Below are 27967 nucleotides of genomic sequence, written 5' to 3'. Positions count from 1 at the left end.
TATAGAAAAAGCTTTAATTATGTGAATGTACTACAGTAATAATAGTAGAAAATACAAAACCAAGTGCTATAGATAGACCTATATGGATGTATATATATGTGTGTGTATGTGTGTGTATATATATATATATATACACTATATATATACACACAGGCATAGAGAGGTCTGTGTACATATACACATACAGAAATTCATACAGTGTGCATTTTATAAGACACAAAAATAAAACTAAAAAGAATTTAAAAAATCAATATGGCTTATCGCTGGATCTAGCTCAGCTGCTTATCCTGTGCCAAAATGTTTTGAAACAAAATTTAAAAATTTTGGATCCCTAGCGAAGGTCTGCTATGCTCAGGTGTGCTGCCAGAGAAGTTGGTTTGCAGAGACTTTGATGAGATGCGTGGTTTATAAAACTAGAAGACGTGCTGACCGAAGAATGAACACTTTGGAAGCTTCAAGTGCTGCTGCTATAATGCTCAGCATGAAACTGCTTCACCTTGGACTTCAGCGAAGACAAAACCTCTCACAAGGTATGGATTCAGACAGCTGTAGCGGAAAGAATTCTAGGGGGAAACTATTGTGCACACTTAGGTGCAGTGAAGGAACAAATCTGAACTTTTCACTGACCACACTGAGCCATGGCAGGACATGAAGCTCTTTTTTCCTTCCATTAGGGAGATAGGACTTTGATGAGAGGTAAAGAAGAGGAATGGGTTGTAAAAAGTATAAAGTGGCAATATTATCATATTTAGTATATGAAAAAGAGCCCTGCTGAAGACCCCGCAGCAAGAACGTACTGATTGTTCTTCCGAATCACAGCAGGAACCGTCCAGCTCTTAGTTGCGACCAATCTGACTCTGCGCAGACACAGACACACACATCTGAAAATACTTCCGAGGGCTCAGTTTATGCTCTAAGTTCTACATTAATTACTTCAAGTATTGTTAATAAGGTGTCTTCTGTTTCGTGAAATGTGTTGGTGTGTCCCTCCCTGACTTGTTTGCCAGGCTGATCTGTCAGCCTTTCTACGATGCCAGCAAAGGTTGCCCCCTCCTGAGGAGCTCACTGTTTCAATGTCTAGTTCTCAAGTCTGCCTTCAGGTATCACAAATGCTGTGAACGACTGGATGTGGGTATCATGGAAGAGACATTTTAAAACAAACAAAAAGTTCCAAGTCAGATGAGTTGAAATGAAATAGGATCAAAGGACATTTTTAAAAATATATGGCTATGGAGGGGCGGAGTCAAGACAGCCTACTAGGAGGACGCGGAGTTTGCATCTCCTCACAACTAGGGCACCTACCAGGCACCAGTGGGGGACCACAGACACCTAAGGGGACAGGAGGAACCCCCAGTGACCGGGTAGGATGTGGGGCATGGGGGGAGTGAAGGGGGAGGAGAACTGGAGGCAGGACAGGACTGGCGCCCCTGAGGGGCGGCTGGGGGAGGGGAAGGGATCCCACGCCCCAAGGGGGAAATTGGGGAACCATTGGGAGGGCAGAGGATCAAAATGGAGTGTGGCCAGGTTTCCCCTGCCCACTTGGGTACCCAGGAACCTGCTGACATCCTGGGCCTGATCCTCTGCCCACCCAGGTCCCCTCCAGCCCTGCAGGTCCTGAGGGAGTGGGAGGGAAGGAAGGGGGAGCAGAAGTAAAGGCTGGACTATGGGACTGGCACCCCTGATGGGCAGCTGGGGGAAGGGAGGAGTTCCTACACCCAGCGGGACCCACCCATGGTTAGGGGTCCAGCGGGGACAGGGGAGACCGTGGGGGAGACGGTGGGGGCGGTGCGTGGAGGAATGGAAGGGAACACGACCAGTGCTTTTCCTGTCCACTTAGGCACTGGGGAGCTTGTTGGGGTCCTGGGCCTAACCCTCTGCCCTCGGAGCATCCCTCCTGCTGCGCAGAACACAAGCTCCACCCCTACACTCCACCCAGGGCCCCACCTCTACACCCTGAGATCCCCTCCAACGCGCTGGACCTAAACCCCACCCACACACCCTCACACAGGGCCCTACCTCCAAACTCCAGAACTCCACATTCCAGAGGCCCTCCTCTCCACGTGCTGCTTTTCCCCTTCCACACAGGTCCTAAGCAGAGGGCCCGCCCCATGCTTGAACGTCACCTCGCCTAGGTCCCGCCCCACCCTAAACCCCACCCCTGCCTAAGTTCCACCCCCACCTAAACTCTGCCCCCATAGGCAAGGATTTTTTTTTTTCTCTCTCTTTTAGATTGGGGTTCTGTTTTACCTTGTTGATTCATTGTTGTTGATTGTTTTATATTTTTATTTTTCCTAATCTTCTATTTTTCTCATTTTATTCTTTATACTTTGTTATTCTCTCCTTTTGGCTTGTCCCACACCTCTCCCCTTTTTTATTCTTTTATGTGTTCTGGTTTTATTTTACCTTGTTGCAGTTGTTTCAATTATAGTTTTATTTTTCCTAATATATTTCTTATCTTTTTGAATTTATTTTGTTTTTTATTCTTTGATATTGTACTGCTCCTTTTTTCTTCTTTCTTTCTTTATTCTTTTTTTTTTTTTTTTAACCACGCTACGAAACTTGTGGGATCTTGGTTTCCAGGCCAAAGGTCAGGCCTGAGCTCCTGTGATGGGAGCTCAGAGTCCAAACTGCTGGACTAACAGAGAACCTCAGACCCCATGAAATACCTATCAGAGTGAAGCCACCCAGTGGTCCTCATCTCAGCACCAAGACCCGGCTGTATCCAAAGCCTGCAACTTCCAGTGCTGGATGTCTTAGGCCAAACAAGCAGTAAGACAGGAATATAGCACCACCCATCAAAAAAATAAAATAAAATAAAATAAAATGACAACAAAATGTATTACAGATGAAGAAGCAAGGTAAAAACCTACAAGACCAAATAAATGAAGACGAAATGGGCAACCTACCTGAAAAAGAATTCAGAGTAAAGACGATCCCAAATTCAGAAATAGAATGGAGAAAATGCAAGAAATATTTAACAAGGATCTAGAAGAAGTAAAGAGCAAACAAACAGTAATAAACAACACAATTACTGAAATTAAAAATACTCTAGAAGGAATCAATAACAGAATAACTGAGGCAGAAGAATGGATAAGTGAGCTAGAAGATAAAATGGTGGAAGTAACTGCCAGGGAGAAGAATAAAGAAAAATGAATGAAAAGAATTGAGGACAGTCTCAGAGACCTCTGGGACAACAATAAACGCACCAACATTCGAATTATATGAGTCCCAGAAGAAGAAGAGAAAAAAGAAAGGGTCTGAGAAAATATTTGATGAGATTATAGTCGAAAACTTCCCTGATGTGGGAAAGGAAATAGTCAATCAAGTCCAGGAAGCACAGAGAGTCTTATACAGGATAAACCCAAAGAGAAACATGCAGAGACACAAATTAATCAAACTATCAAAAATTAAATAGAAAAAATATTAAAAGTAGCAAGGGAAAAGCCACAAATAATATATAAGGGAATCTGCATAAGGTTAACAGCTGATTTTTCAGCAGAAACTCTGCAAGCCAGAGGGGAGTGGCAGGACATATTTAAAGTGATGAAAGGGAAAAACCTACAGTGAAGATTACTCTACCCAGCAAGGATCTCATTCAGATTTGATGGAGAAATTAAAACCCTTACAGATAAGCAAAAGTTAAGAGAATTCAGCACCACCAAACCAGCTTTACAACAAATGCTAAAGGAACTTTTCTAGGCAGGAAACACAAGAGAAGGAAAAGGCCTACAAAAACAAACTCAAAACAATCAAGAAAATGGTAATAGGAGCATACATATCGACAATTACCTTAAATGTAAATGGATTAAATGCCCCAACCAAAAGACATAGACTGGCTGAATGGATACAAAAACAAGACCTGTACATATGCTGTCTACAAGAGACCCACTTCAGACCTAGGGACACATACAGACTGAAAGTGAGGGGATGGAAAAAGATATTTGATGCAAATGGAAATCAAAAGAAAGCTGGAGTAACAATTCTTATATCAGACAAAATAGACTTTAAAATAAAGACTATTACAAGAGGCAAAGAAGGACACTACAGAATGAGCAAGGGATCAGTCCAAGAAGAAGATATAACAATTGTAAATATTTATGCACCCAACATAGGAGCACCTCAATACATAAGGCAAGTGCTAACAGGCATAAAAGGAGAAATCAACAGTAACATAATAGTAATAGAGGATTTTAACACCCCACTTTCACCAATGGACAGATCATCCAAAATGAAAATAAATAAGGACACACGAGCTTTAAATGACACATTAAACAAGATGGACTTAATTGATATCTATAGGACATTCTATCCAAAAACAACCGAATAGATTTTCTTCTCAAGTGCTCATGGAATATTCTCCAGGTTAGACCATATCCTGGGTCACAAATGAAGCTTTGGTTAATTTAAGAAAATTGAAATCGTATCAAGTATCTTTTCTGACCACAGTGCTATGAGACTAGATATGAATACAGGAAAAAATCTGTAAAAAATACAAACACATGGAGGCTAAACAATACGCTACTAAATAACTGAGAGATCACTGAAGAAATCAAAGAGGATATCAAAAAATACCTAGAAACAAATGACAATGAAAACACGACAACCCTAAACTATGGGGTGCAGCAAAAGCAGTTCTAAGAGGGAAGTTTATAGCAATATGATCCTACCTTAAGAAACGAGAAACATCTCAAACAAACAACCTAACCTTACACCTAAAGCAATTAGTGAAAGTAGAACCAAAAAACCCCCACAAAGTTAGCAGAAGGAAAGAAATCATAAAGATCGGATCAGATTAAATGAAAAAGAAATGGAGGAAACAATAGCAAAGATCAATAAAACTAAGAGATGTTTCTTTGAGAAGATAAAATAACCTGATAAACCATTAGCCAGATTCATCAAGAAAAAAAGGGAGAAGATTCAACTCAACAGAATTAGAAATGAAAAAAGAGAAGTAACAACTGACACTGCAGAAATACAGAGAATCATGAGAGATTACTACAAGCAACTCTGTGCCAATAAAATGGACAACCTGGAAGAAATGGACAAATTCTTAGAAAAGCACAACCTTATGAGACTGATCCAGGAAGAAAGAGAAAATATAAACAGACCAATCACAAGCATTGAAACTGAAACTGTGATTAAAAATCTTCCAACAAACAAAAGCCCAGGACCAGATGTCTTCGCAGGCAAAATCTGTCAGACATTTAGAGAAGAGGTAACATCTATCCTCTCAGACTCTTCCAAAATATAGCAGAGGAAGGAACACTCTCCAACTCATTCTACAAAGTTACCATCACCCTGATGCCAAAGACAGACAAAGATGTCACAAAAAAAGAAAACTACAGGCCAATATCACTGATGAACATAGATACATAAATCCTCACCAAAATACTAGCAAACAGAATGCAGCCACACGTTAAAAGGATCATACACCGTGATCAAGTGGGGTTTATCCCAGGAATGCAAGGATTCTTCACAATATGCAAATCAATCAGTGTGATACACCATATTAACGACTTCAAGGGTAAATACCATATGATCATCTCAATAGATGCAGAAAAAGCTTTTCACAAAATTCAACACCTGTTTATGACAAAAACTCTCCAGAAAGTAGGCATAGAGGGAACCTACCTCAACATAATAAAAGCCATATATGACAAACCCATAGCCAACATCGTTCTCAATGGTGAAATACTGAAACCATTTCCTCTAAGATCAGGAACAAGACAAGGTTGCCCACTCTCACCACTGTTATTCAACATTGTTATGGAAGTTTTAGCCACAGCGATCAGACAAGAAAAAGAAATAAAAGGAATCAAAATTGGAAAAGAAGAAGTAAAAGTGTCACTGTTTGCAGATGACATGATACTATACATAGGGAATCCTAAAGATGCTACCAGAAAACTACTAGACCTAATTAATGAATATGGTAGAGTAGCGGGATACAAAATAAATGCACAGAAATCTCTTGCATTCCTATACACTAATGATGAAAAAATCTGAAAAAGAAATTAAGGAAACACTCCCATTCACCATTGAAACAAAAAGAATAAAATACCTAGGAATAAACCTACCTAAGGAGACAGAAGACTTGTATGCAGAAAAGTATAAGACACCGATGAAAGAAATTAAAGATGATACAAACAGATGGAGAGAGATACCATGTTCTTGGATTGGAAGAATCAACATTGTGAAAATTACTATACAAAGCAATCTACAGATTCAGTGCAATCCCTATCAAACTACCAATGTCATTTTTCACAGAACTAGAACAAAATATTTCACAACTTATATGGAAACACAAAAGACCCTGAATAGCCAAAGCAATCTTGAGAAAGAAAAACGGAGCTGGAGGAATCAGGCTCCTGGCCTTCAGACTATACAACAAAGCTACAGTATTCAAGACAGTATGGTACTGGCACAAAAACAGAAATATAGATCAATGGAACAGGATAGAAAGCCCAGAGACAAACCTACGCGCATATGGTAACCTTATCTTTGATAAAGGAGGCAAGAATATACAATGGAGAAAAGACAGCCTCTTCAATAAGTGGTGCTGGGAAAACTGGACAGCTACATGTAAAAGAATGAAATTAGAACACTTCCTAACACCATACAGAAAAATAACCTCAAAAAGGATTAAAGACCTAAATGTAAGGCCAGACACTATAAAACTCATAGGAAAACATAGCCAGAACACTGTATGACATATATCACAGAAGATCCTTTTTGACCCACCTCCTAGAGTAATGGAAATAGAAACAAAAGTAAACAAATGAGACCTAATCAAACTTAAAAGCTTTTGCACAGCAAAGGAATCCATAAACAAGACGAAAAGTCAACCCTCAGAATGGGAGAAAATATTTGCAAATGAAGCAACTGACAAAGGATTAATCTCCAAAATATAAAAGCAGCTCATGCAGCTCAATATCAAAAAAACAACCCAGGGCTTCCCTGGTGGCGCAGTGGTTGAGAGTCTGCCTGCTGATGCAGGGGACACGGGTTCATGCCCTGGTCCAGGAAGATCCCACATGCCGCAGAGCGGCTCGGCCTGTGAGCCGTGGCCGCTGAGCCTGTGCGTCCGGAGCCTGTGCTCCACAACGGGAGAGGCCACAACAGTAAGAGGCCCACATACCGCAAAAAAAAAAAAAACCCAATCCAAAAAATGGGCAGAAGACCTAAACAGACATTCCTCCAAAGAAGATATACAGATTGCCAACAAACACATGAAAAGATGCTCAATATCACTAATCATTAGAGAAATGCAAATCAAAACTACAATGAGGTATCACCTCACACCCATCAGAATGGAATCACCCAAAAATCTACAAACAATAAATGCTGGATAGGGTGTGGAGAAAACAGAATCCTCTTGCACTGTTGGTGGGAATGTAAATTCATATAGCCACTCTGAAGAACATTATGAAGGTTACTTTGAAAACTAAAAGTAGAACTACCATATGACCCAGCAATCCCACTGTTGACCATATACCCAGAGAAAACCATAATTCAAAGAGAGTCATGTACCACAATGTTCATTGCAGCACTATTTACAGTAGCCAGGACATGGAAGCAACCTAAGTGTCCATCGACAATGAATGGATAAAGAAGATGTGGCACATGTGTACAATGGAATATTACTCAGTCATAAAAAAACGATATTGAGTTATTTGTAGTGACGTAGATGGACCTAGAGATTGTCATACAGAGTGAAGTAAGTCAGAAAGAGAAAAACCAATACCATATGCTAACACATCTATATGGAATCTAAAAAATAAATCTGATGAATCTAGGGACTGTACAGGAATAAAGAAGCAGACCTAGAGAATGGACTTGAGGACATGGGGATGGGGAAGGGTAAGCTGGGACGAAGTGAGAGAGTGGGATGGACATATATACACTACCAAATGTAAAATAGACAGCTATTGGGAAGGAGCCACATAGCACTGGGAGATCAGCTCAGTGCTTTGTGTCCACCTAAAGGGGTGGGATAGGGAGGGTGGGAGGGAGATGCAAGTGGGAGGGGATATGGGGATATACGTATGCATAGAGCTGATTCACTTTGTAATACAGCAGAAACTAACACAACATTGTAAAGCAATTATACTCCAAGTAAGATGTTTAAAAATATAAAAAAGCCCACAGATATGAGTGCTTAAAAATATATATATGGCTATGTCTTCCTCTTATTTTGTTTGTCCTCAATAAAATCTAGACCTTGAGTTACCGGTTTCACAGAATCTGACCTTATATTTAAACCTACCCAGGCCACTATTGGGAATGATAGGGAGGGATTTATATCACTCACTAATTTCTGGAATTTAAAAAAGAAGCCTAGTTATCAAGGAAATTCAAATTAAAATAATAATATTTTAATCCCAAACATTTAAATATTAAGAATTGGAAAAAGTATAATGAAATTAGTAGTTTTATGCTTTGTAGGTGAGGAGGTAATTTGCTACACTTTCTGGACGATATTTTAGCAGTAGGTCTTGAGAGCCTTAAATATGTTTTATATGCTTTAGCCTGGTGCGTCTACCTCTAAGAATTTATCCCAAGCAAGATAATCCTAGATAGTACGTAAAGATGTATTACAGGAATGTCTTTTGCAGAGAATTTCTGTCATAAAACCAGATTTTTGTTACCATAAGTAACAATATATTATTATAAAAACATAAATATTTAACAATGAGAAATTGCTAAATGAATTGTGCTATACCCACATAATGGTATTGACAAATACATTGTTGAGAATTATAGGATAAATGCTAACGTTAAATAAAATAAGGAGATAAGGACTATTTAAGCAATTTAAGCATGATTTTGCTAAAATTTTATATTTATAAATGTAGGGAAAATTACATAGAAGGGAAATATTCTGCAATGCTAGTTGAAGGGATCCTTGTCTAATGACATTATGGATTATTCTATTTCTATTTTTCCTTATTTTTCTACAGTGAGTATGTCACCCTTTTATAACCAAAAGAAATACATATGTTCTTGAGAATGACTAATAAAAATTCCACAAACATAGCCCTTTCAGATTAGTCATCAAGGATATAGCATATTACCTGTTATTATTATTAGCCGCCGCTTCTTCTCACTGTAATTGCTTGAGGCTTCGTCTGGGGTCTCTTAAAATCAATCACATTTGTTGGCTGTTTTACGTCAGTTTGAGGTTTTTTTTTTTTTTTTTTTTTGCGGTCCGCGGGCCTCTCACTGTTGTGGCCTCCCCTGTTGCGGAGCACAGGCTCCGGACGCGCAGGCTCAGTGGCCATGGCTCACGGGCCCAGCCGCTCCGCGGCATGTGGGATCTTCCCAGACCGGGGCACGAACCCGTGTCTCCTGCATCGGCAGGCGGACTCTCAACCACTGCGCCACCAGGGAAGCCCCAGTTTGAGGTTTTAGCTTAGCCAATTCTCGCATGATTAAGATTGTTTTGGTACATCAGTGGTGACCCATAAAGGGTCTCTGTTACTTAAAGCCATTTCTGCCATTGATATTGATAAAGCTTTTTTTTTTTAAATACTTTAATCAACCAGAAATACCATTACCTTTGTAATATTTAAACCAAGAAATTATAGCTATCAGACTCTTGTAATAAACAGTTTGCAAGCAAACAAGCCTTCAGTTACCTCTACCAATATTAATCATATCCAAATAAACAGATACAGAAACGTATAGGATGCCAAACACATGCTCTTAAAACCCGCGTGAAGTAGGTATGCGTTGGTGTTGCCCAGGGCTTCCCTGGTGGTCCAGTGGTTAAGACTCCACGCTTCCACTGCAGGGGGCATGGGTTTAATCCCTGGTCAGCAAACTAGGATCCCACATGCCACATGGTGCACTCAAAAAAGTAGAAAAAAAAGGAAAAAAGAAGGTGCCCTAAATATATGTGACTGGCTAACACCAGCCTTGTGAGTTGATATGTTGGTTTTCTTTTTCTGCCTTACAGACAGAGCTATGACATTCAGATCGTGGCGCTGGTAAACCAGACAGGCTTGAGGTCTGGGAACACCCTCGATTTAAAGAATCCTTTCTTTAGGTAAGAACTGCCCTCATCCATTTCACACCTATGTATATAGGATCTCAATTGACCATATTACTAGGTAAAGAGGTTTAGAGTAATTCCATCTTTCCTAAGAGGAGAAAAAGCATCTATTCTTCTCTAAGGAGACTTGGATCCCGATATGGAGTTGAGTGTTTTATGTTCCATTAAATAGAAATCTATATAGAACAATCTGATCCTGATACAGTGCAGGAGAGTCCTACAAAGTGAATTCTCCTTACAGCTGTGTGACCTCAGGTTAAGTCACTTTCCTTCTGGCATTCAGTTTTCTCATCTGCAAAATGTAGAGTTTAAAGATGATCTTCTTTGCCCTGCATTCACTATGGGATGATTTTACGTAGCAGTTATTCCAATACACCTAAAACACGAGTCCATTTAAAGTAAATTTTTTTAGATGTTTTTTGAGAGCGTGTAAGTCAGGACATAATTTTCTTTGGCAGCTGTGCAGATTTGGTCTGATACGAAGAACTTGCCATTGTGCGTTGGATACAACAAATGTTTGTGGAAAATCTCTCCATTTGCATAGCTGTTCAATATGAGCCAATTAAATATCCACTCATGAAATCAACCACACAAAACCACGGGACACTGTCACTCTTGACTTTCTTAATAGAAAGTGACTTTTCTCTCATATTTTAATGTCTCCCCAAGGCTTTAATTCAAGGCATCGTGTCTGTATAATATTAAAAAGCTTAAAGAAAAGAGGAAACTCAGGAAACCACACCAAGAATTCTTTGGCCAAGATGGGAAAATGAAATGTTGACCTTGAAGCAGGGGAGGCGAGGCTGTAATTGTATATGTCGTATGTAGGCTATCACACACGGTGTGACTCTTTGAAACCTATTGCCAGTTAGGGATATGGATCTGTCTCGAATTCCGAGGGAAGAGAGAAGTCCTCGCTCCCATCCCTTTGCACAATCCTGCCATGTTAAGGAAAGAGCACAGGTTTTGGGCTCGGAGAGAACAGGCTGACTACTCACCAGTACTGTTGAACCTGCCTAGCCCTCAGTTTTCTCATCTGTAAGATGGGATAAACAGCATACCTCACCAGGCGATTGCAAGGATCTATAACATGTCCAAGTACGTAGTAGTTCACATAACTGGTGCTCAATAAATGCCACTTTCTTTTCTTCCTGTTCTCGGCTCACCAGCTCTCTCTCTGAGTAAATAGATGTGGATTTGTAGTTCATTCCAACCAGAATCATTTGGGTTTTGGAAAAGCAAATGAATTCTTGTAGGGTTTCAGAAAACCCACTTTTGAATGAAAGAACCACATAAGCTAGTAACTCTGAGTCCCCCTTCCACTTCATCACACAAGACCAAGGTTTGAACCAGAAAACCACGGAGAGAGGGCCCGGGCCTTGGCCAGCCCCTGCTTCGCATGAAGACATAAACACAGTAGCCACAGGTCAAAGTGAGAGTGTCAAAGGTCTGCTGATGCCTAAGATGGCTACAGCCCTGTCAAACAGATGGACAGTGGAGCAAGGGGCAGATACCTTTCCTTTTCCCCTTTTCCCTCACTCAGCAGCAAGTCTGATTCATGTATTTAATTAAGCAAATGAGGTGCTTGAAAATGTAACTTCCCTGGGGATCACAGATCTTGAGTATATTTCTTCACCATCCCTTCCTAATGTCTAGGCCTCGGTATCCTCAATGGAGATGTGGGCTAACTGACAGAATTTTTGACGAGTACTTGGTATATAGTAGGTGCTTAGTTAAATGTCCAACAGTGTTAATACCCTTCTCCTCCTCCCCCACATGCAACTGCAGTTTGCTATTGCAGCAACCGAGAAGCAGCAGCCCAAGGGGGAGAGAGAGAGGGAGTGAGAGAGAGAGAGAGAGAGAGAGAGAGAGAGAGAGAGAGAGAGAGAGATGTGTGTGTGTGTGTGTGTGTGTGTTGTATGTGTGTATTTGGGAGAATTAAAATAAATGACATTACCCAGAGGAACAATTGGTAATACAGCCTCAGAATAACTTTCTCTCCATTTGTTTTTTATTCCGCCCATTTTTAGGGCACAGTAGGCCCTACTGACACACAAAAGCAAAAGATTCGTTTTGGGGTTTTGGCAGATCCCCAATACCGTCTGGCCACCAGTGACATGCTAAAAACATGTCAAGATCAACAAATTAATTGCTGAACACATGAGCATCCACCATTACACATAATGTGAAAGTTTCTCTTTCTCCTTGGGCAGTGTCGGGGGGACTTTTATTTTGACTATTAATTATTTTAAAGTAATTTGAAAATAAAAGAAGAGCTAACAGCTGTTCCTAAAAGTGAGCAAAGGCACAAAACTACTCTATCAGGGAGGGAGAGTTCTCCGGTAACCTAGTAGATCTTCCAAGAACTGTGAGATTAGTCCTTCATCATTAGGGTCCCACACAGTCTGTCCCAGGACCTGGCTGGGCCACTCACTGTGCTGGGCTGTGGAAATGCGGCTGTGACCAGGGCAGGTGCAGCCCCTGCCTCCATGAAGCTCTCAATGTAGTGGGAGGGAAGTGGGCATTAAATAGCTATCTGTATAATTAATTATATCATCATTACTGCAATAAGTGACACGCAGGAGAAGTAGAGGTCACCAAGAGAGCGTTAATCCATAAAACCACCACCACGGGTGCCCCAAACCCAGAAACAGCTGAAGCTGCTTCAGAGCACCAGGAGAGAGAGCTCTGAGGTACTGTTGCCAAGTCCCACTAAGGAAAGCTGGGTCCCACTAAGGACCCAAAGTTTCCTGTTGAAACTTGAGACCTTAATCAAGTTTGCTCACTTCTGAGAAACCTCCCAAGCCCGAGGCTGGCTGAGATGCCCCTTGCACATCACTCAAAGAGCCCTGTGCAAATAACCACTTTTAGGGTACCTGGATGACTCTGTCTCAATTATTATTTGTCTGCAACGCCACATACCTTGAACACAAGATTTTGCCTACTGCCGTTTATAATGCAGTGTAATGCAGTATGTAGCACATTAGGTGCTAGATAAACACTTGATGAATGAGTGAATGAATGTGGCCCCGTGGAGCTCCTGATGGCTCCTAATAGAACTGTGACCAAGATGCCATGGCCCAAAGAGCATTTCATCTTCCATGCTCACACCACAAGCCAAGCCTCTGTTCTACTCATGGCATCTCACAAAACAATTTGACCCTTCTTCCCCCAAAATACTAAGTTCCCTTGATTTCCTCAAGTTAAATATTGGTTTCCTTTGTGCTTTTTTCAGCCAGTTTATTAAGTAATTATTGTGTGCCAGGCACTCTTCTCAGTGCTGGGGTATAAGAGAGAATGAGATAGGTACAAACTCCCTAGTCTCATGGTTTGATGTCTCCCAACAGACATCAGGAAAGTAAGCAAATAAATAAGATAATTTCAGATAGTGGTAACCTCTGAAAAAGATAAACAGAGTAATGTCTACCTGATTTCAAGAATTACAAGAAAGCTACAGTAATCACGGCAGTGCAGTACTGATGAATGGATGGCATGTAGATGAATGGAAAGAAATAGAGATCAGAAACGGACCGAAATGTATATGTCAATCGATTTTCAACAAAGTTGCAAAGGCAACTCGATGGAGAAGTGATAGTCTTTCAAAAGTGGTGCTGGAATGATTGGGTATCAGTATGCCATTAAAAAAAAAAAAAAAACTTCCTCCCATATCTCACACCATCTCTAAAAATTAACTCAAAAGGGATCATAGATTAAAATGTAAAGCATAGAAGAAAATTTTTGTGACCTTGGATTAGACAGTAATTTCATAGATATGGCACCAGAAACAATTCATGAAAAGAAAAAAATGATAAACTGTCCTTTATCAAAATTAAAAATGAATGAAAAGATAAGTCACAAACTGGGTGAAAATATTTGGAAATCATTTATCTGGAAAAAAAAACTAGTATCCAGAATATAAAAAGAAGGTGTGATGCAGTATTCTCAAAAATAATAAGAAAAATAATAAGAAAATAATGACTTTTTTAAAGAGCAAAAGATTGGAACAGATACCTTATCAAAGAAGGTATAATAGCAAATAAGCACATGAAAAGATGGTCAACATCATTGGTCATTAGGGAAAGTGTACATTATAACCATAATGACATACCATTACACACCTATTAGAATGACTAAAATAAAAATCCTGACCTTACCAGGTGCTGAGAAATTCGTGGAGCTCCTGGAACTCTCATTCATTGCTGGTCGGAATACAAAATGGTACAGCCACTTTGGAAAACAGTTGAATAGTTTCTTCTGTCATTAAAAATTCACTTACCATGTCACCCAGCCATCCCACTCCTGGGTATTTACACAAGTGAAATGAAAACTATATTTGAATGTTTATTGTATCTTTATTTATACTCACAAAAAATTGGAAATAGATGGAATGTCTTTCAAATGGAGAATGAATAACATCCACACAATGGAATAATTTTCAGCAGTCAGAAGAAATGTAGTACTGATACATGTAAAATACAGCTGGATCTCAACTACATTATGCTAAGTGAAAAAAAAGCCAGACCTAAAAGGCTGCATACTATGTGACTCCATTTCTATCACATTCTGGCAAAGGGAACACTGTAGATACAGGAAACAGATCAGAGCTGGGGTTGGGAGAGGGTTGACTATAAAGGGGGTATGGGAACATGGTGCAGGGCGATGGAATTTTTCTAGGTCTTGATTGTAGTCATGGCAGTATGTCTTTATGTGTTTGTCAAAACTTGCAGACCTGGACACTAAAAAGGGTGAACTTTACTGTATCTATAAAAATACTTTAGTTATATAAAAACTTACAAGAATGAAAAAGGGATAGCAGAAAACAAATGAACAGAGTGATGTGCTGGACAGTGGCAAGGCCAGGGATCGGGGGTGGGTGTTATTTACGTGGAGTGATCTTCTAGGCCTCTCCGAAGAGGTAGCCGCAGAGTGAAGACATAAATGTCAGGAAGGAACCAGCCTGGGCAGACATGCCTGCAGAGCCTTCTGCAGGAGAGCAGGAAGGGCAAAGCCCTGAGGCAAAACGAGCCTATTGAATAGCAAGAAAAGAGAGAAATAAGCCGCTTACTCTTTGCTGTAAACCTATAAAAAAAAAAGCAAAAAGTTTTTCAGTGAACAAAAATCTGGATCCTCGTCTCAGATCTGAATTTAGGCTATGCATAATCAAACTCACTAAATATAGTGGGTAAATACAGATCTAAGGCTGCCCATAAAAACTCCAGGAAACAGCGTGGAGCAGGAAGAAGGAAGTAAGAGGGGGCAGGGAGGGAAGGAGGGGATGTGAACATACAACCGGCTTGCCTGTAGCTTTGGATCTGGTGGAATTTAATTACTCAGTGTCACAGAATCACCTTCTCTGTTTTAGGTTTGCTTAGAAGATAGTGACAAGCCAAGCCATAAGTAAATGAAGGCCCGAGAAGTCCCTTGACATGCAAGTTAATCCTTTATGTTCACATGCATTCTAAATTTTACAAGGATGTTTAGGTTTATCTAAATTCCTTTTTTCCACCTTACCTTTAAAATGTGCATCCTTATTTGACTGACAAATCTATTTCTTGGTGCTTCTTTACCTGGACTGGTCCTCAACAGCTTTCTGCATGTAGCCGAACAATGATTTTCTTTTCTGTTTCTTTTTTTTTTTTTTTTTTTTATAATAAAGCCAACAGCATTGCTTTAATTTTTGAAGTATTTAAAAAAGAAATTGAACAAAATCCTACCTCATGTTTATAACGTATGCGTATGTATGACATGACATTAGAGCATGTGAGGGGTGATCTATTTGCAATTTTAATCTGTTCTTGCAAATATTTTCAGTAAATATCTAGTGCCTAGCTCAGCGATGTGTTAAAGAATTTTTGCTTTATTCAGGTCATGGAATAATATGATGTCAGGAATGTTCCTCATTGGCAATATTTGATGACTCTGTGTGTAGTTAAGAAAATAAAGATGGAACCTTTGTCAGTCCTCTTAGGTTTACAATAAAAATGTGCAGTGTGAGACACCAGTGAGGCCTCTCCTTTACGTTAAGACATTTGTTGTATGTCGCACTTCAAATGGTGGTGAAAGATGATCTTTCTAAAGAGCGGGTTTTCCCCTGGCTTAACAACCCTTATAAAAATGGATGTCACGTCAGCACCACAGTCTAATGAAGCCCAAGAGGCAACCTGCTCACTCTGTGGGGGAACCTGGGATAAAGAGCAGTTACATATTCTCATCAGTCAGCCGGTCACCCACAGCCGTCAGCTTTCCACTCCGGTGCTTTCACTCCTTCTGGCAGCTCAGTTTGAAATAGCCTTCTCCTTCTATCCATTCCAACAGTCCTACTCCCAAGACTGCAAGGCTTCCTTGCAACTCACCCTCACCAGCGTGCCTCTCTAAAAGTACCCTTTCCTACCTTTAATGTGTCTCCCTTCTTGAACGAACCCTTTCATGCAGCATTTTATCACTTTCTACCATAAACACACACATCTTTCTCTTCTATTAACTGGTTCTTTGTGGGTTGGATCAGAGAGCGATTCACTTTTTAATTTTCCACAATGCCTAACAGTACACCCAGTGCATGGAAGGTGCTCAATAAATGTACATTGGTAAAATAAATAAATCTATCCTGAAGTTAAGAGTAATTAGAATAATGGAATCGGGCCTGACAGAGTTCTTTTTTTTTTAATCAATCTTTTTTTATTGAAGTATGGTTGGTTTACAGTGTTGTGTTAATTTCTGCTGTACAGCAAAGTGATTCAGTTATACATATATATATATACATTTAAAAATATTTTTTCCATTATGGTTTATCGTAGGATATTGAATATAGTTCTCTGTGCTATACAGTAGGACCTTTTTGTTTATCCATCCCATATATAATAGCTTACATCTGCTGACCCCAACCTCCCACTCCATCCCTCCCCCAACCCCCTCCCCCTTGGCAACCACAAGTCTGTTCTCTATGTCCATGGTTCTGTTTCTGTTTCATAGATAGGTTCATTTGTGTCATATTTTAGATGTCACATATTACCGATTTCATATGGTATTTGTTTTTCTCTTTCTGACTTCACTTAGTATGATAATCTCTAGTTGTATCCATGTTGCTGTAAATGGCATTATTTCGTTGTTTTTTATGGCTGAGTAGTATTCCATTGTATATATGTAATACCACATCTTCTTTATCCACTCATCTATCGATGGACATTTAGATTTTTCCATGTCTTGGCTATTGTGAATAGTGCTGCTATGAACACAGGGGTGCGTGTATCTTTATGAATTATAGTTTTGTCTGGATATATGCCCAGGAGTGGGATTGCTGGATCATATGGTAGTTCTATTTTTAGTTCTTTAAGGAACCTCCATACTGTTCCCCATAGTGGCTGTACCAACTTACATTCCCACCAACAGTGTAGGAGGGTTCCCTTTTCTTCACGCCCTCTCCAGCATTTGTTATTTGTAGACTTTTTAATGATGGCCATTCTGACCAGTGTGAGGTGGTACCTCCTTTTAGTTTTGATTTACATTTCTCTAATAATTAGCAATGTTGAACATCTTTTCGTGTGCTTATTGGCCATCTGTATGTCTTCTTTGGAGAAATGTCTATTTAGGTCTTCTGTCCACTTCTTGATTGGGTTGTTTTTGTTGTTGTTACTGTCGAGTTATATGAGCTGTTTGTATATTCTGGAAACTAAGCCCTTGTTGGTCGCATCATTTGCAAATATTTTCTCCCATTTGGTAGCTCGTCTCTTCATTTTGTTTATGGTTTCCTTTGCTGTGCAAAAGCTTGTAAGTTTGATTAGGTCCATTTGTTTATTTTTGTTTGTATTTCTATTGCCTTGGGAGACTGACCTAAGAAAACATTGGTACAATTTATGAGGCCTGACAGTGTTCTAATTGCTTTTCAAGAAACTGTAAACCCTGGATTACAGAAACACAATATGGCTGCTGCCGCTGCCACTGCCTCCACTCACACCCGGGGCAGACATTCATAATCAATCCCCACACTCTTTCCCACCGAACCCTGATGTGACCTCACAGTCCTTCTCAGCCTGACGCCCTAGGAAGCCATTATCAATCTATAGATGTGGACACAAGAGATGAAACCCATGACTTTCAATGATTCAAAACATTGATATTATTTCCCAATCTTTGAACAGTCCTGAAGATCTATAATATTATGAATTTATAATTTATAATTTGTGCTGAAGCACAAATTTGATAACAGATACCTGCTACAAGGGTGGATGATAGGGAGGGTCTTTTTGTCAATAACTCAGAGGATGCATCTCCATGTCAATAACTATCCCAAGGTATTCCTTACAAATTGTTTGTCATCATCTTCACCCTATTTTTAGAAATTTAAGTAAGCTCTTAGTGTTACTAAACAAATGATGTAGAGTAGAGCTTACTTTAATGGAGGAATCTAGTAACTTTACTACTTATTCTAGTCCTATATCTTATAGAATTATTAAGAATCAAAGGGAATTACTTACTAAGTGTTAATTTACTGTGTTTTATGGGGAAATTACATTACCATATTACTTACAAATTTGAAAGTGACCTTAAAGCATGTCCCCTGTGAATATCAAGAGTAGATTCTGAATTTAGGGAAACCTTGGAGACCTCAGTCTTTCGTGAAGCCATCACATCGTAATTAAGACAAGGCCAGAGCCCTGGGGAGTCATGGCAAGTTGGTCAGGAGCTGATGTCAGGAGCTGCTCTGAGGTAGCCCGCATCTCAGGAAGTGCAACCAGGACAACTGTGGGACTTAGAGGTCGCACAGGCTGAGGAGCTCCAGGACACACACCAGGCAGTGGCTGTAGAGGTTAAATTGTGCCTTTGACTGCCAGTAAAATGAGGCGCTGACTGGAAATAAACAGTAGCTTTATCATATCACAGAACAGAAAGTCCAGAGGTAGAGTGGACTCCAGGATTGGTGACTCAGTGGCTTGGTGTTTTCATCAAGGACTGAGGTTCTTCCCTCCTTTGGCTCTGCCATCCTCCCTCATGGGTCAGCCCCCTTAAGAGGCACAAGGAGACCATGAAAGTTATGGGAGTCACATCTACACACACCGATGTCCAGAGTCATAAGAAGAGGCTGTCACTTCTGGTGTCGCCTCTTAAAGATATGCTGGTTATATCACTTATATAACACTTATTATGTACCAGGCACTCTTCCAAGCACTTTACAAACGTAAACTAATTGCGATCCTTACACCCTGTAGGTATGTATTATTATTAACCCCATTGAACAGATGAGGAAATGGAAACAGAAAGGTGAAGTAATTTTCCTGATGACACACAGCTGGTAAGTGGTGGTGCCAGGATTGTAAACCAGGCAGCCCACTCCAGAGTCTGTGCTCTTAACCACAAAGCTCTCCGTACCGCAAAAGAGCTTTTCAGAAGCAACCCACAGACTTGCCTTCATACTTCCGTGGCCAGACGTGAGTCACATGCCCACCTCTAAACCAGTCAGTGACAAGAGACATGGGATTACTACAGAGGGGCTAAACTGAACAAGATTTATCTCTGAGCTGGAGATGGACTCAGCCTGAAAAAAAGTAGGGTTCCATTCCCCAAGAAGGGGAATGGACATAAGGTAAGGAACCACTGTCACCTGCTTATGAGGGGCTGCCTACAAACAGTCCAGCCGCACTACTAATGCCATTTCCTCTGCACTTACAAGGTAAGACGGTGTATTATACCGTAGTCATCCACACATGTATGTCTCCCTCTTCCCACTTGCTTGCAAGCACTCCGAAGATAGGAACAAATCTTACAAATCTGCATATTCCCCACAGGGCCTGGCATAGGGCCTGGCTCATAGAAAGTGTTCAAGAAACGTTTGTTCATTATAATTGAATTTTCATTCTCAAGTCTACTTAATTGGAGAGGTCAACAGTTGGCCATGCTCAAGGCAGGCTGGTAATGCATTTTCACATTGATCTAGCAATCAAATAAATTCTGAGAAACTTCCCTTGCCATGCAAAATAGCATGAAATCACACATTAACATAGGTCAATACAAAAGCCTAAACTTATTAAATTGTTAGTGTCTTGCACTCAGCCCCCTTGGAAGTAACATTAATGTCACATTTTATTGTGACTTGACAGTTCCACTATATTTAACGAAACACATCAGAGCGCCATAGACAGAGCAGGCTTCATAATTTGTACCACTCAGTGCAAAAAAAAAGATGCAGAGACCCAGCCTGGGTAGATGAGTCCGTCTCCCCTTTCATGAGCTTATTGTTCCAAACCACGGTGGACAGGTGACCCCGCAAGAGACTGTGACTTCCCAGTACTGAGATTGAGAGTGGGTGCGAGGGCCCCGCGGATTTGCAGACTGAGCTCAGTCCCTGAACAGGAACTAGCATTTCTCTTCCCCGCCTCTGGAAACAGCTGGACACATGCCTGATTCCAGCTCTACCCTCCTGGGGGCAGAGTGTAACAGTAGAACTCAGGCCACCCTGCCTGGTTGCTACTGTAGTCAAAGGGGCCGGGGCAGGGAGGGAGAAGCCCGCCAGAGCCTGGGGCTTAGTGGATGGATCCCAAAGAGGCAGTGGGAAGGCGGGACCCGCTGTGAGCCGAAGCTACCAGCCCCGGGCGTGTGCTCTGTAGTCCCAGCACACTCCACTGACAAAACACAAATTCAAAGATAAAAGTATTAAGGATCTCAGGACAGCAACTACAGAGCGTTAAACCACAGGACCCTGTGCAACTGCACTTATCACACGCCCTGGCCACAGAGGTGAGCTGTAGTGCCTTGCTTAAATGTGAATATCCATCTATGGAGAAGAGAGACGCCCTTTTAAGTCGTGCTATTATACAAAAGCTGGTTGAATGCATGAGCTTATCTCAGGGGATGGGGAAGAAATTAGACAATGAAGAGAGTAACTGCTCTCTGTACAAGTGTTCATCCCGGGTTCCGTTCAGTGGCTCCTCTCCTGATGTATGCCATGGTGACTTTGGACTTTACCCTGTAGACAGGGAACCAGGAGCCATTCCACATTTTTTAAGTGGAGGAGTGACATAATCAGATTTGTCTCAAACATGGGTTTCTTTGGGGGCAGTGTGGAGGAGGAATTCAGCTGACCCTAGGCAGCCAAATCGACCACGTTCTACATCAGTTAGTACTGAAAGTAATATAACAGCACCATGGTTACAGGTGAGGGCTCTTTAGTTAGAGTATAGCTGGATTCAAATCCTGGTTCTGTCACTTACTAGATATATAAACTTGAGCCAGTCACCTGCCTTCTCTGAGATGCAATTTCCTTATCTGCTAAAACGAAGTAATAGCAATAGGGTTCTTGGGAGGGTTGATGCAGTGATATACATAAAGCATTTAACACAGTGCCTGCATCATTAAATATAGCTGTTATCCTATTTTATTGCCGTAGGAAATAGATTCTTATTGGTTTCTCTTCCCAGCTCCATGTTGATACCCTTTCTAAAACTTCTGTGCTTCCATTTATAAGAGGAAAAGGGGCACATGCCTGACCACCCCCATCTGCCACTCTCTCTTCCCTCTGGAACCTATAATTCCTTGGGGCAGAAGGAGTGACTATTACTTCCCCTGCTTTATAACCGTATTCGTCTACCTTAGGATAGCAGTCTCAAGACCTAGCTGTCCAATGTGGAGTAGCATCTTATCTACTTACAGAAGGAACTCTTGTCTGGGTCACTTTTATATGAAAGGAATTTAGAAAATTCCACTTTCTGTTCATAACCTAATTTTAAACATATTGTGGCTAAAGAAGTCACCTCATTCATTTACTCATGCCTTCATTCATTCACCCACTTGCCCTGGATCAAAAAGTCTATGTAAAAGATGAACTAAAGGGTGATGACTTAAGGAAGAAATAAAAATAGATTAGTTTAATATTTGCAGTATATTGTTTCCATTAAAAACAAAATCCATCAGTGTTATATTAATATAAGTGAAGTCATATGGAAATCCCATTTATCTGTAACTCACTAGAAGAGAGATCATTTGGGGGACACAACAAAAGCAGTTCTACCTCAGGAGCACCAGAGGCGACTGGCACTGTTTCCCAGGTATTAGGAAATACCTAGAAATTAGAATGAAAGAATGTGTTTATCAAAACAAAAACTCCAGGGCCATGTTCTTTCAAAAATGGAGACGTTAAACACCACGAGCTTTAGCATCGGGCACACGAGGTTTGCATGTGCGTGGAGACTGGCAATTTTAGGTTTTGCAATTTGGCAAAACCTGTGGGCAGTTGGAATTGCCTCCTGCTGGAGGAGCAGATGTGTTGACCTCCTTGGCCCTGATGGTCAGTGAGAGAAGTCGGTGCTGGGCTAGGGCAGGAAATGGAGATGCGAGTGGTCTCTGGGTGCTACTCCTCAAACTTTAGTGTGCATATGAGTCTCCTGGAGAGCTTGTTAAGATGCAGAATCTGATTCAATAGACCTGGGGGTGTGACTTGAGATTCTTTAATTCTAACGCACTCCGCAGCGATGCCAGTACTGCTGGCCATGGACCACGCTTTGAGTAGTGAGGGAGCGTACTCCAGTGGGTGGCTCTGTGCCAAGGTAGCTTTTGCTGCTGGTCCTGTTCTCACCTGGTGCTTCAGTATTTGTACGTTTCTATGTTGTGCATCAAGCTGGTAACTGGGTCTCTTTCTTTCTTACTCAGTTGTTAACAAATACCTGCAGAGTACTTACTATTGCAGAGATAATGGCAATTTGAAGGTTTGTAGCAGAGGGGTGATAGGACGGGATTTATCCCATGTACTGGTTCACTTTGGCTGCTTTTGATAAACAGTATGTGGGCAAGAATGGAAACAGGGAAATCCATTAGGAAGCTGTTTCCATAGAACAAATGAGCGTTGAGGAGTTAGGGCAAGGTTTTTAGTGGTGAAGATGCTGAGAAGTGACCAGATTTAGGATCTATTTTGGAGACAGTAGAAACAGAACTTGCCAATAGATTGGCTGTCAGTAGGAGACGAAAAGAAGAATCAAGGTCAACTCCCAGGTGTTTGGTCTGAGTGACAAAGGGCTACTTACTAAGATGGAGAAGACTACGGGAGGGGCAGGTTTGGGAGGGGAAATCAAGAGTTTTGTTGTGGGCATGTTGGGGTTGAGATGGCCGCTTGTGTCAGAGGAGAGTTGAGAGCAGGCAGTTAGATGTGTGCATCTGGAACTCAGGGGGAGCCCAGTCTGGAGGTAGGGGCGGGAGAGCCACAGAGCATGCAGGTGGGAATTAAAGCACAGGCTTGGATGAGGTCCCCTGGGAGACAGCGTAGAGAAGAGAAGAGAGCCTAGAGCAGAGAACTCTAACATTGAAAAGTTGGAGAGAGTAGAAAGGATCTGCCAGAGAGTCTGAGCAGTTTGCCCAGTAGAGTAGGAGGAACGAGCGACAGAACAAAAGAAGAAATTGCTTCAAGGACGAGGGGTGAACAATTTGCGTCAAATGTGGCTATGAGGTCACATATGATATGGGAACAGACTTAGCCCTTGGGACAAATAACATGGAAGTTATCAATGGCCATGATAAGAGCCATTTCAGGGGTGAAGAGTGAAGGGGAGGATGACAAAGTGGGCAAAGTGTATCTAGACAGCTCTTCCCAGGAGTCATGATGTGAAGAATAGCAGAGACATGGGGTGAGAGCTGGGTGCCTCTATCTGAATCTCTGCCTTGACAGCATGTACATAGCACCTCATTTTCTCCACCTCCGGTTGGACTTGGGCCGCAGCTTGGTCTTTATAGACTACACGTAGGCTGGAGTCTTTTCCTGAATCTTAGCCCCACGTCTGGCAATGTACAACCATCTGCCCGACGACCCTGAAGACAAGTTTCTGCCCACTAGAGTCTCCGTTTAAAGTAAGAATAAACCATGTACCCAGGAAAGATGTGGACAAAAAGAGAAGGAAAGAGGTAAGTCTTTTCTTTCTTTTTTTAATTGAAGTATAGTTATTTACAATGTTGTGTTAGTTTCCGGTATACAGCAAAGTCATTCAGTTATACATACATACATATTCTTCTTCATATTCTTTCCCATTATGGTTTATTACAGGATATTGAATATAGTTCCTTGTGCTATACAGTAGGACCTTGTTGTTTGTCTAGTTTATAGTTTATATATAGTATTTTGTATCTGCTAATCCCAAACTCCTAATTTATCCCTCCCCCATCCCCTTTCCCCTTTGGTAACCATAAGTTTGTTTTCTATGTCGGTGAGTCTGTTTCTGTTTCATAGATAGGTTTATTTGTCTTATATTTTAGATTCCACACGTAAGTAATATCATATGGTATTTGTCTTTCTCTATTAAGTATTTTCCTTGCAAAACCAGACAAGTTCTATGTAGTTGATGGCAGTCAGTGACGATGCTGGGTCTTCAGAAAGCATGACCATCAAAACGATGACGGTTGAAGGTAAGAGGTCAGAGACCTCCCATCGTCAGCAATTATAAGCAAGGTGACAGACGCTCACAGTGCCAGGAATTATTTACATTTAATTTTTGAATTGTCAGTACATTCACATGGTTCAAAGTTCATGAAGTAAAAAGAATGTACAGTGGAGTCTCCATCTGAGCCCTGTCCCCAGCCTTCCAGTTCCCATCCCCTAAGTCAACTAAGGTTGTAAGTTTCTTGTCCATCCTTCAGTACACACATGCAAATACGCATGCATCGTTCCCTCTCTCCACCTTTTGGCAAAAGTGGTATTATAGCCAACGTACGATTCTGCATCTACAAAGACAGGAATTTGGCAACTTGGAGAGAAGTGGATTTTTGCAGCTTCACCTAACAGCTGTGAAATTCATGAGCAATGTCTTTTAGGAAAGCAGTTTTTTATTAGGTAGTAGGTATGAAAAATGGAGTCTAAGTTGAGATCTCATGTGTCTGGGAGCATCTGTTGAATGGGGTGGACCTGTGAGGAGGTAGAAGGTACCTGGGAGAACAAGGTAGGAAATGTGACATTTGTGCCTAAGAATTCTCATACAAGTTCCCAGGTCTGTCACGGAACCTTGCCATCACTGACGTGTTTGCTCGCCATCACCCCATCCCTTCCAGCGCTCTGGGAAGGCTCTGCCCTCCTGCCAGCACACCCACAGGGGTCCTTGGCTGGATCCCTCTGAAGTCAGTCACCTACGAAGATCACCTCCTGTTCTCTGTCAAAATTGGCCTTGTATCGCAAATGCCTCCGTCTCGGCTGGCCACCCTTGCAGTGCCCCCATGAGGATTTATCGTGTGACCAGGTCCCCGTGCTCCTGCTTTAATGCCCCACCACCAGCTGCATATCTGAGCCCCTCTCCTAGCAGGGTGTGTGTGCCTCCTGAATGTGAATCAACTCTAATATTTGAAAAAACAGGACCCAGTTTTTTAAATTACCATCTGACATGCCAAGTGAAGTGAAGCTCATTTTCAGATGATTCCCAGCTGTCATAATAGCATTGTGCCTGGATGGCTCAGTCATCACAGAAGAAAGGAGGGCGATTTTGTTTCAAATTTAACCTGATAACAGGAATTATGATTGGAAATCACCTTGAGATATTTAGAGCAGCTACTTAGAATCACATCAATTAACATTTGTCCATTGCTTTACTGTTGATAAAGCACTCTGATGTACGCTGTCGTCATATATGTTAGGGACTGATGGTGGCTCCAAGGAGAGAACAAAACTGAAGTATTTTACTGCCTAGACTTAGAAATGGTGAGGAAACGGACAGGTTCTTTCAAAAGGAGACCACAGAGCTAAGCACAAAAGAATAAGCGTTACCAGCGCCAAACCCAGAGAGACCGAGATGAAAACATTGTCAATTCAAGATAGATATATGTGGGAGGAGAGTCAAGCCAAACTGAGCTCCTATAACAAAGTGTCAGGACGGAGGGCTGTTAGACGACTGTTTGGCCAAAGTAGGTTGCTTGTTCTTTTATTTATCGCATAGGTAATACATAGCTTTGTATTAAAATATCACAACTTTAGATAAACCTGAAAGAAAGTGGCAGTATATCTTAGGCTTCTCTGTCTAGCCTCTCTTGTGGCCACATTCTTGGAAACATTTGCCTGAATTTCATCTCCACTGAGACCCCGAACTTGCTGCTGCTTTCCTTGTTTCCCTGTAAAGTCTTTACCAACCTGCTGTCTCTTCCAGTGGTTTGGGAATCAACATTATCCTAGCTGTTGATGACTCAGGAATGGACCTAACTGATGATAACCGCATGTCCTGGAGGGTTGGCACTCATAGTTATCGTTTGTCTCAGAAGCTGAAATGCGCACTCTATCCATATAAATTGTGGGAGAATTCATCTTGATGAATGCCGAGTGGCGATTTTGACTGACCAATTGTGAATACGTATTTTCTTTATGGTGCTTTCCCCAGAGTTTTGCGGAACTGGCTGGAACACATTTTTGTGTTTCTACTTCCCACCCTCACTCCATTTGCCTATCAGGTTCCCTTGCATACAGTAGGTACTCAATACATGTTTACTGAATGAAAGTTCTCTTTCTTAGAGCATGATGAGGCTCCACCGCTGAGTGGGTTCAGAGGGCTTCGTTTCCCATGAACTCCTCCTGGGCGAAGCGATTGTCCTGATGAGAAAGTGAGAGCTGAACTGTTGAAAAGACTGATTCTCCCCCTTGAATCAGGTGAATGTATGGGAAGGTGTGAGACTTATGGGCATCACTACCGTGTGATGAGTCTGAGCATGTGCGTGTATGTAGGTATCATTACTTTATTCCTGGACTGTGGAAGTTCCCAGCATGGGACCCTTCTCACCAGGAGCCAGCATTCAGAATTCTTTCTTCTCTGACAGTTCTCTTCTCAAGACTCCCCTCCCTCTACAACTCATCCATCTGATTACAGCTGTCCCCAAATGAGTGAAAAATGGGCAGGACACAGGTAGAGGTGAGCTCTCCAGAATGAAGACCAGTGATGGCCAAGAGCATGGAACAAGAGTGGGAAAGGTGCCAAGAAGATTAACACTGACCTAGCGTTTCTGGAACACACTTGAGGGGGCTGTTTTTCCTGGAAAGTTCTAATAGTGCTAAGCCTGCACTTACCCCAAACCCTCTCCTGGGTCACAGATGAGGAGGGTGGCAGGGATGGGACACAGAAGGCAGGAGAGGGGAGCATAAGGGCAAAGAGAAGTTGAATTAGAGGGAGAAAAGAAGAGAGGGAAATTGGAAGTAGAATCAATGGAAACAGTAAGGATTTATCAATAGCCCTTTTCCCAGGTGGGTGTTAAAGAGTATCTGTCCATCTGCCTGTATATCTGTCTATCCCTCCATCCACTCATCTATCCATCCATCCTGCCTTTTTCTAAAAGGATTTAAGTGCGTTTCCAAGGATAAAGTATATATGATGACATAGTATAAACTATAACTGGGTAGAATAACAAAGAAATGCAAGGATGGGGACAAAACGGAGCCGAGAGCAGGGCTCCCCCCCATGTGCTGGGCTGGATGGCTGAGGGGCTGCCTGTGACAGTGAGAGTCAGTGACACACACGACCAGAGGGAGAATCTTGCTAAACCTGGAGCTCTGGGCTGTGAAGTGTGTCTTCCTTGGTCATGTCTTGCTTGGACTTAGCACACCTGGTTGGGCCTTGTGGGTTGGCCGCTCTTTGCCACAGGTGGCAGGGGAAAGGCAGACCTAAATGTGTGTGATTGTGAGCATTGTCTACGTTAAAGCCTGAATGCAAAGATTGCTTCACTCGCATAAGGCGAATTAGCTGAAAGAACCTGCCCAACTATAGAAAATACCTTGTCAGAAGTTACAAAACATCATTCATTTTTTCAGAGTTCCAAAAAGAGCCAATTTTAAAAGCTTTTTTTGAGTTGAGAAAAAAATGCCCTTAAAACTATCGACCCGGCCTATGAGATTCTTTTCTTAGCTGACGTCTCCCTCTACTGACAGTACATCCTCTCACTTCTCCTTCACAACCCAGCAGGGAAGTCCTTTGAAAGCGACAA

At 41.5% G+C, this 27967-nt stretch overlaps 1 protein-coding gene across 1 annotated transcript in view; it reads left to right on the top strand.

Moving 5' to 3' along the window:
• The window catches only part of LOC309963804 (histone-arginine methyltransferase CARM1-like), a gene marked incomplete at its 3' end in the record, with an annotated part of 116780 nt that extends 90472 nt beyond the window's left edge, over positions 1 to 26308 (top strand). Inside the window, exons 10-11 of the mRNA XM_082842341.1 lie at positions 9956 to 10045; positions 26149 to 26308. Of these exons, the coding sequence (XP_082698467.1) occupies positions 9956 to 10045; positions 26149 to 26308 (250 nt within the window). The remainder of the gene's footprint in view (positions 1 to 9955; positions 10046 to 26148) is intronic.
• Positions 26309 to 27967: the final 1659 nt, after the last annotated feature.

The sequence above is a fragment of the Leucopleurus acutus genome (genome assembly GCF_964270905.1).
Source record: "Leucopleurus acutus genome assembly, chromosome: 7".
NCBI classification, from domain to species: domain Eukaryota; kingdom Metazoa; phylum Chordata; class Mammalia; order Artiodactyla; family Delphinidae; genus Leucopleurus; species Leucopleurus acutus.
Note: the sequence above shows the minus strand (reverse complement) of the source record. Positions and strands in the feature narration are given on the sequence as shown.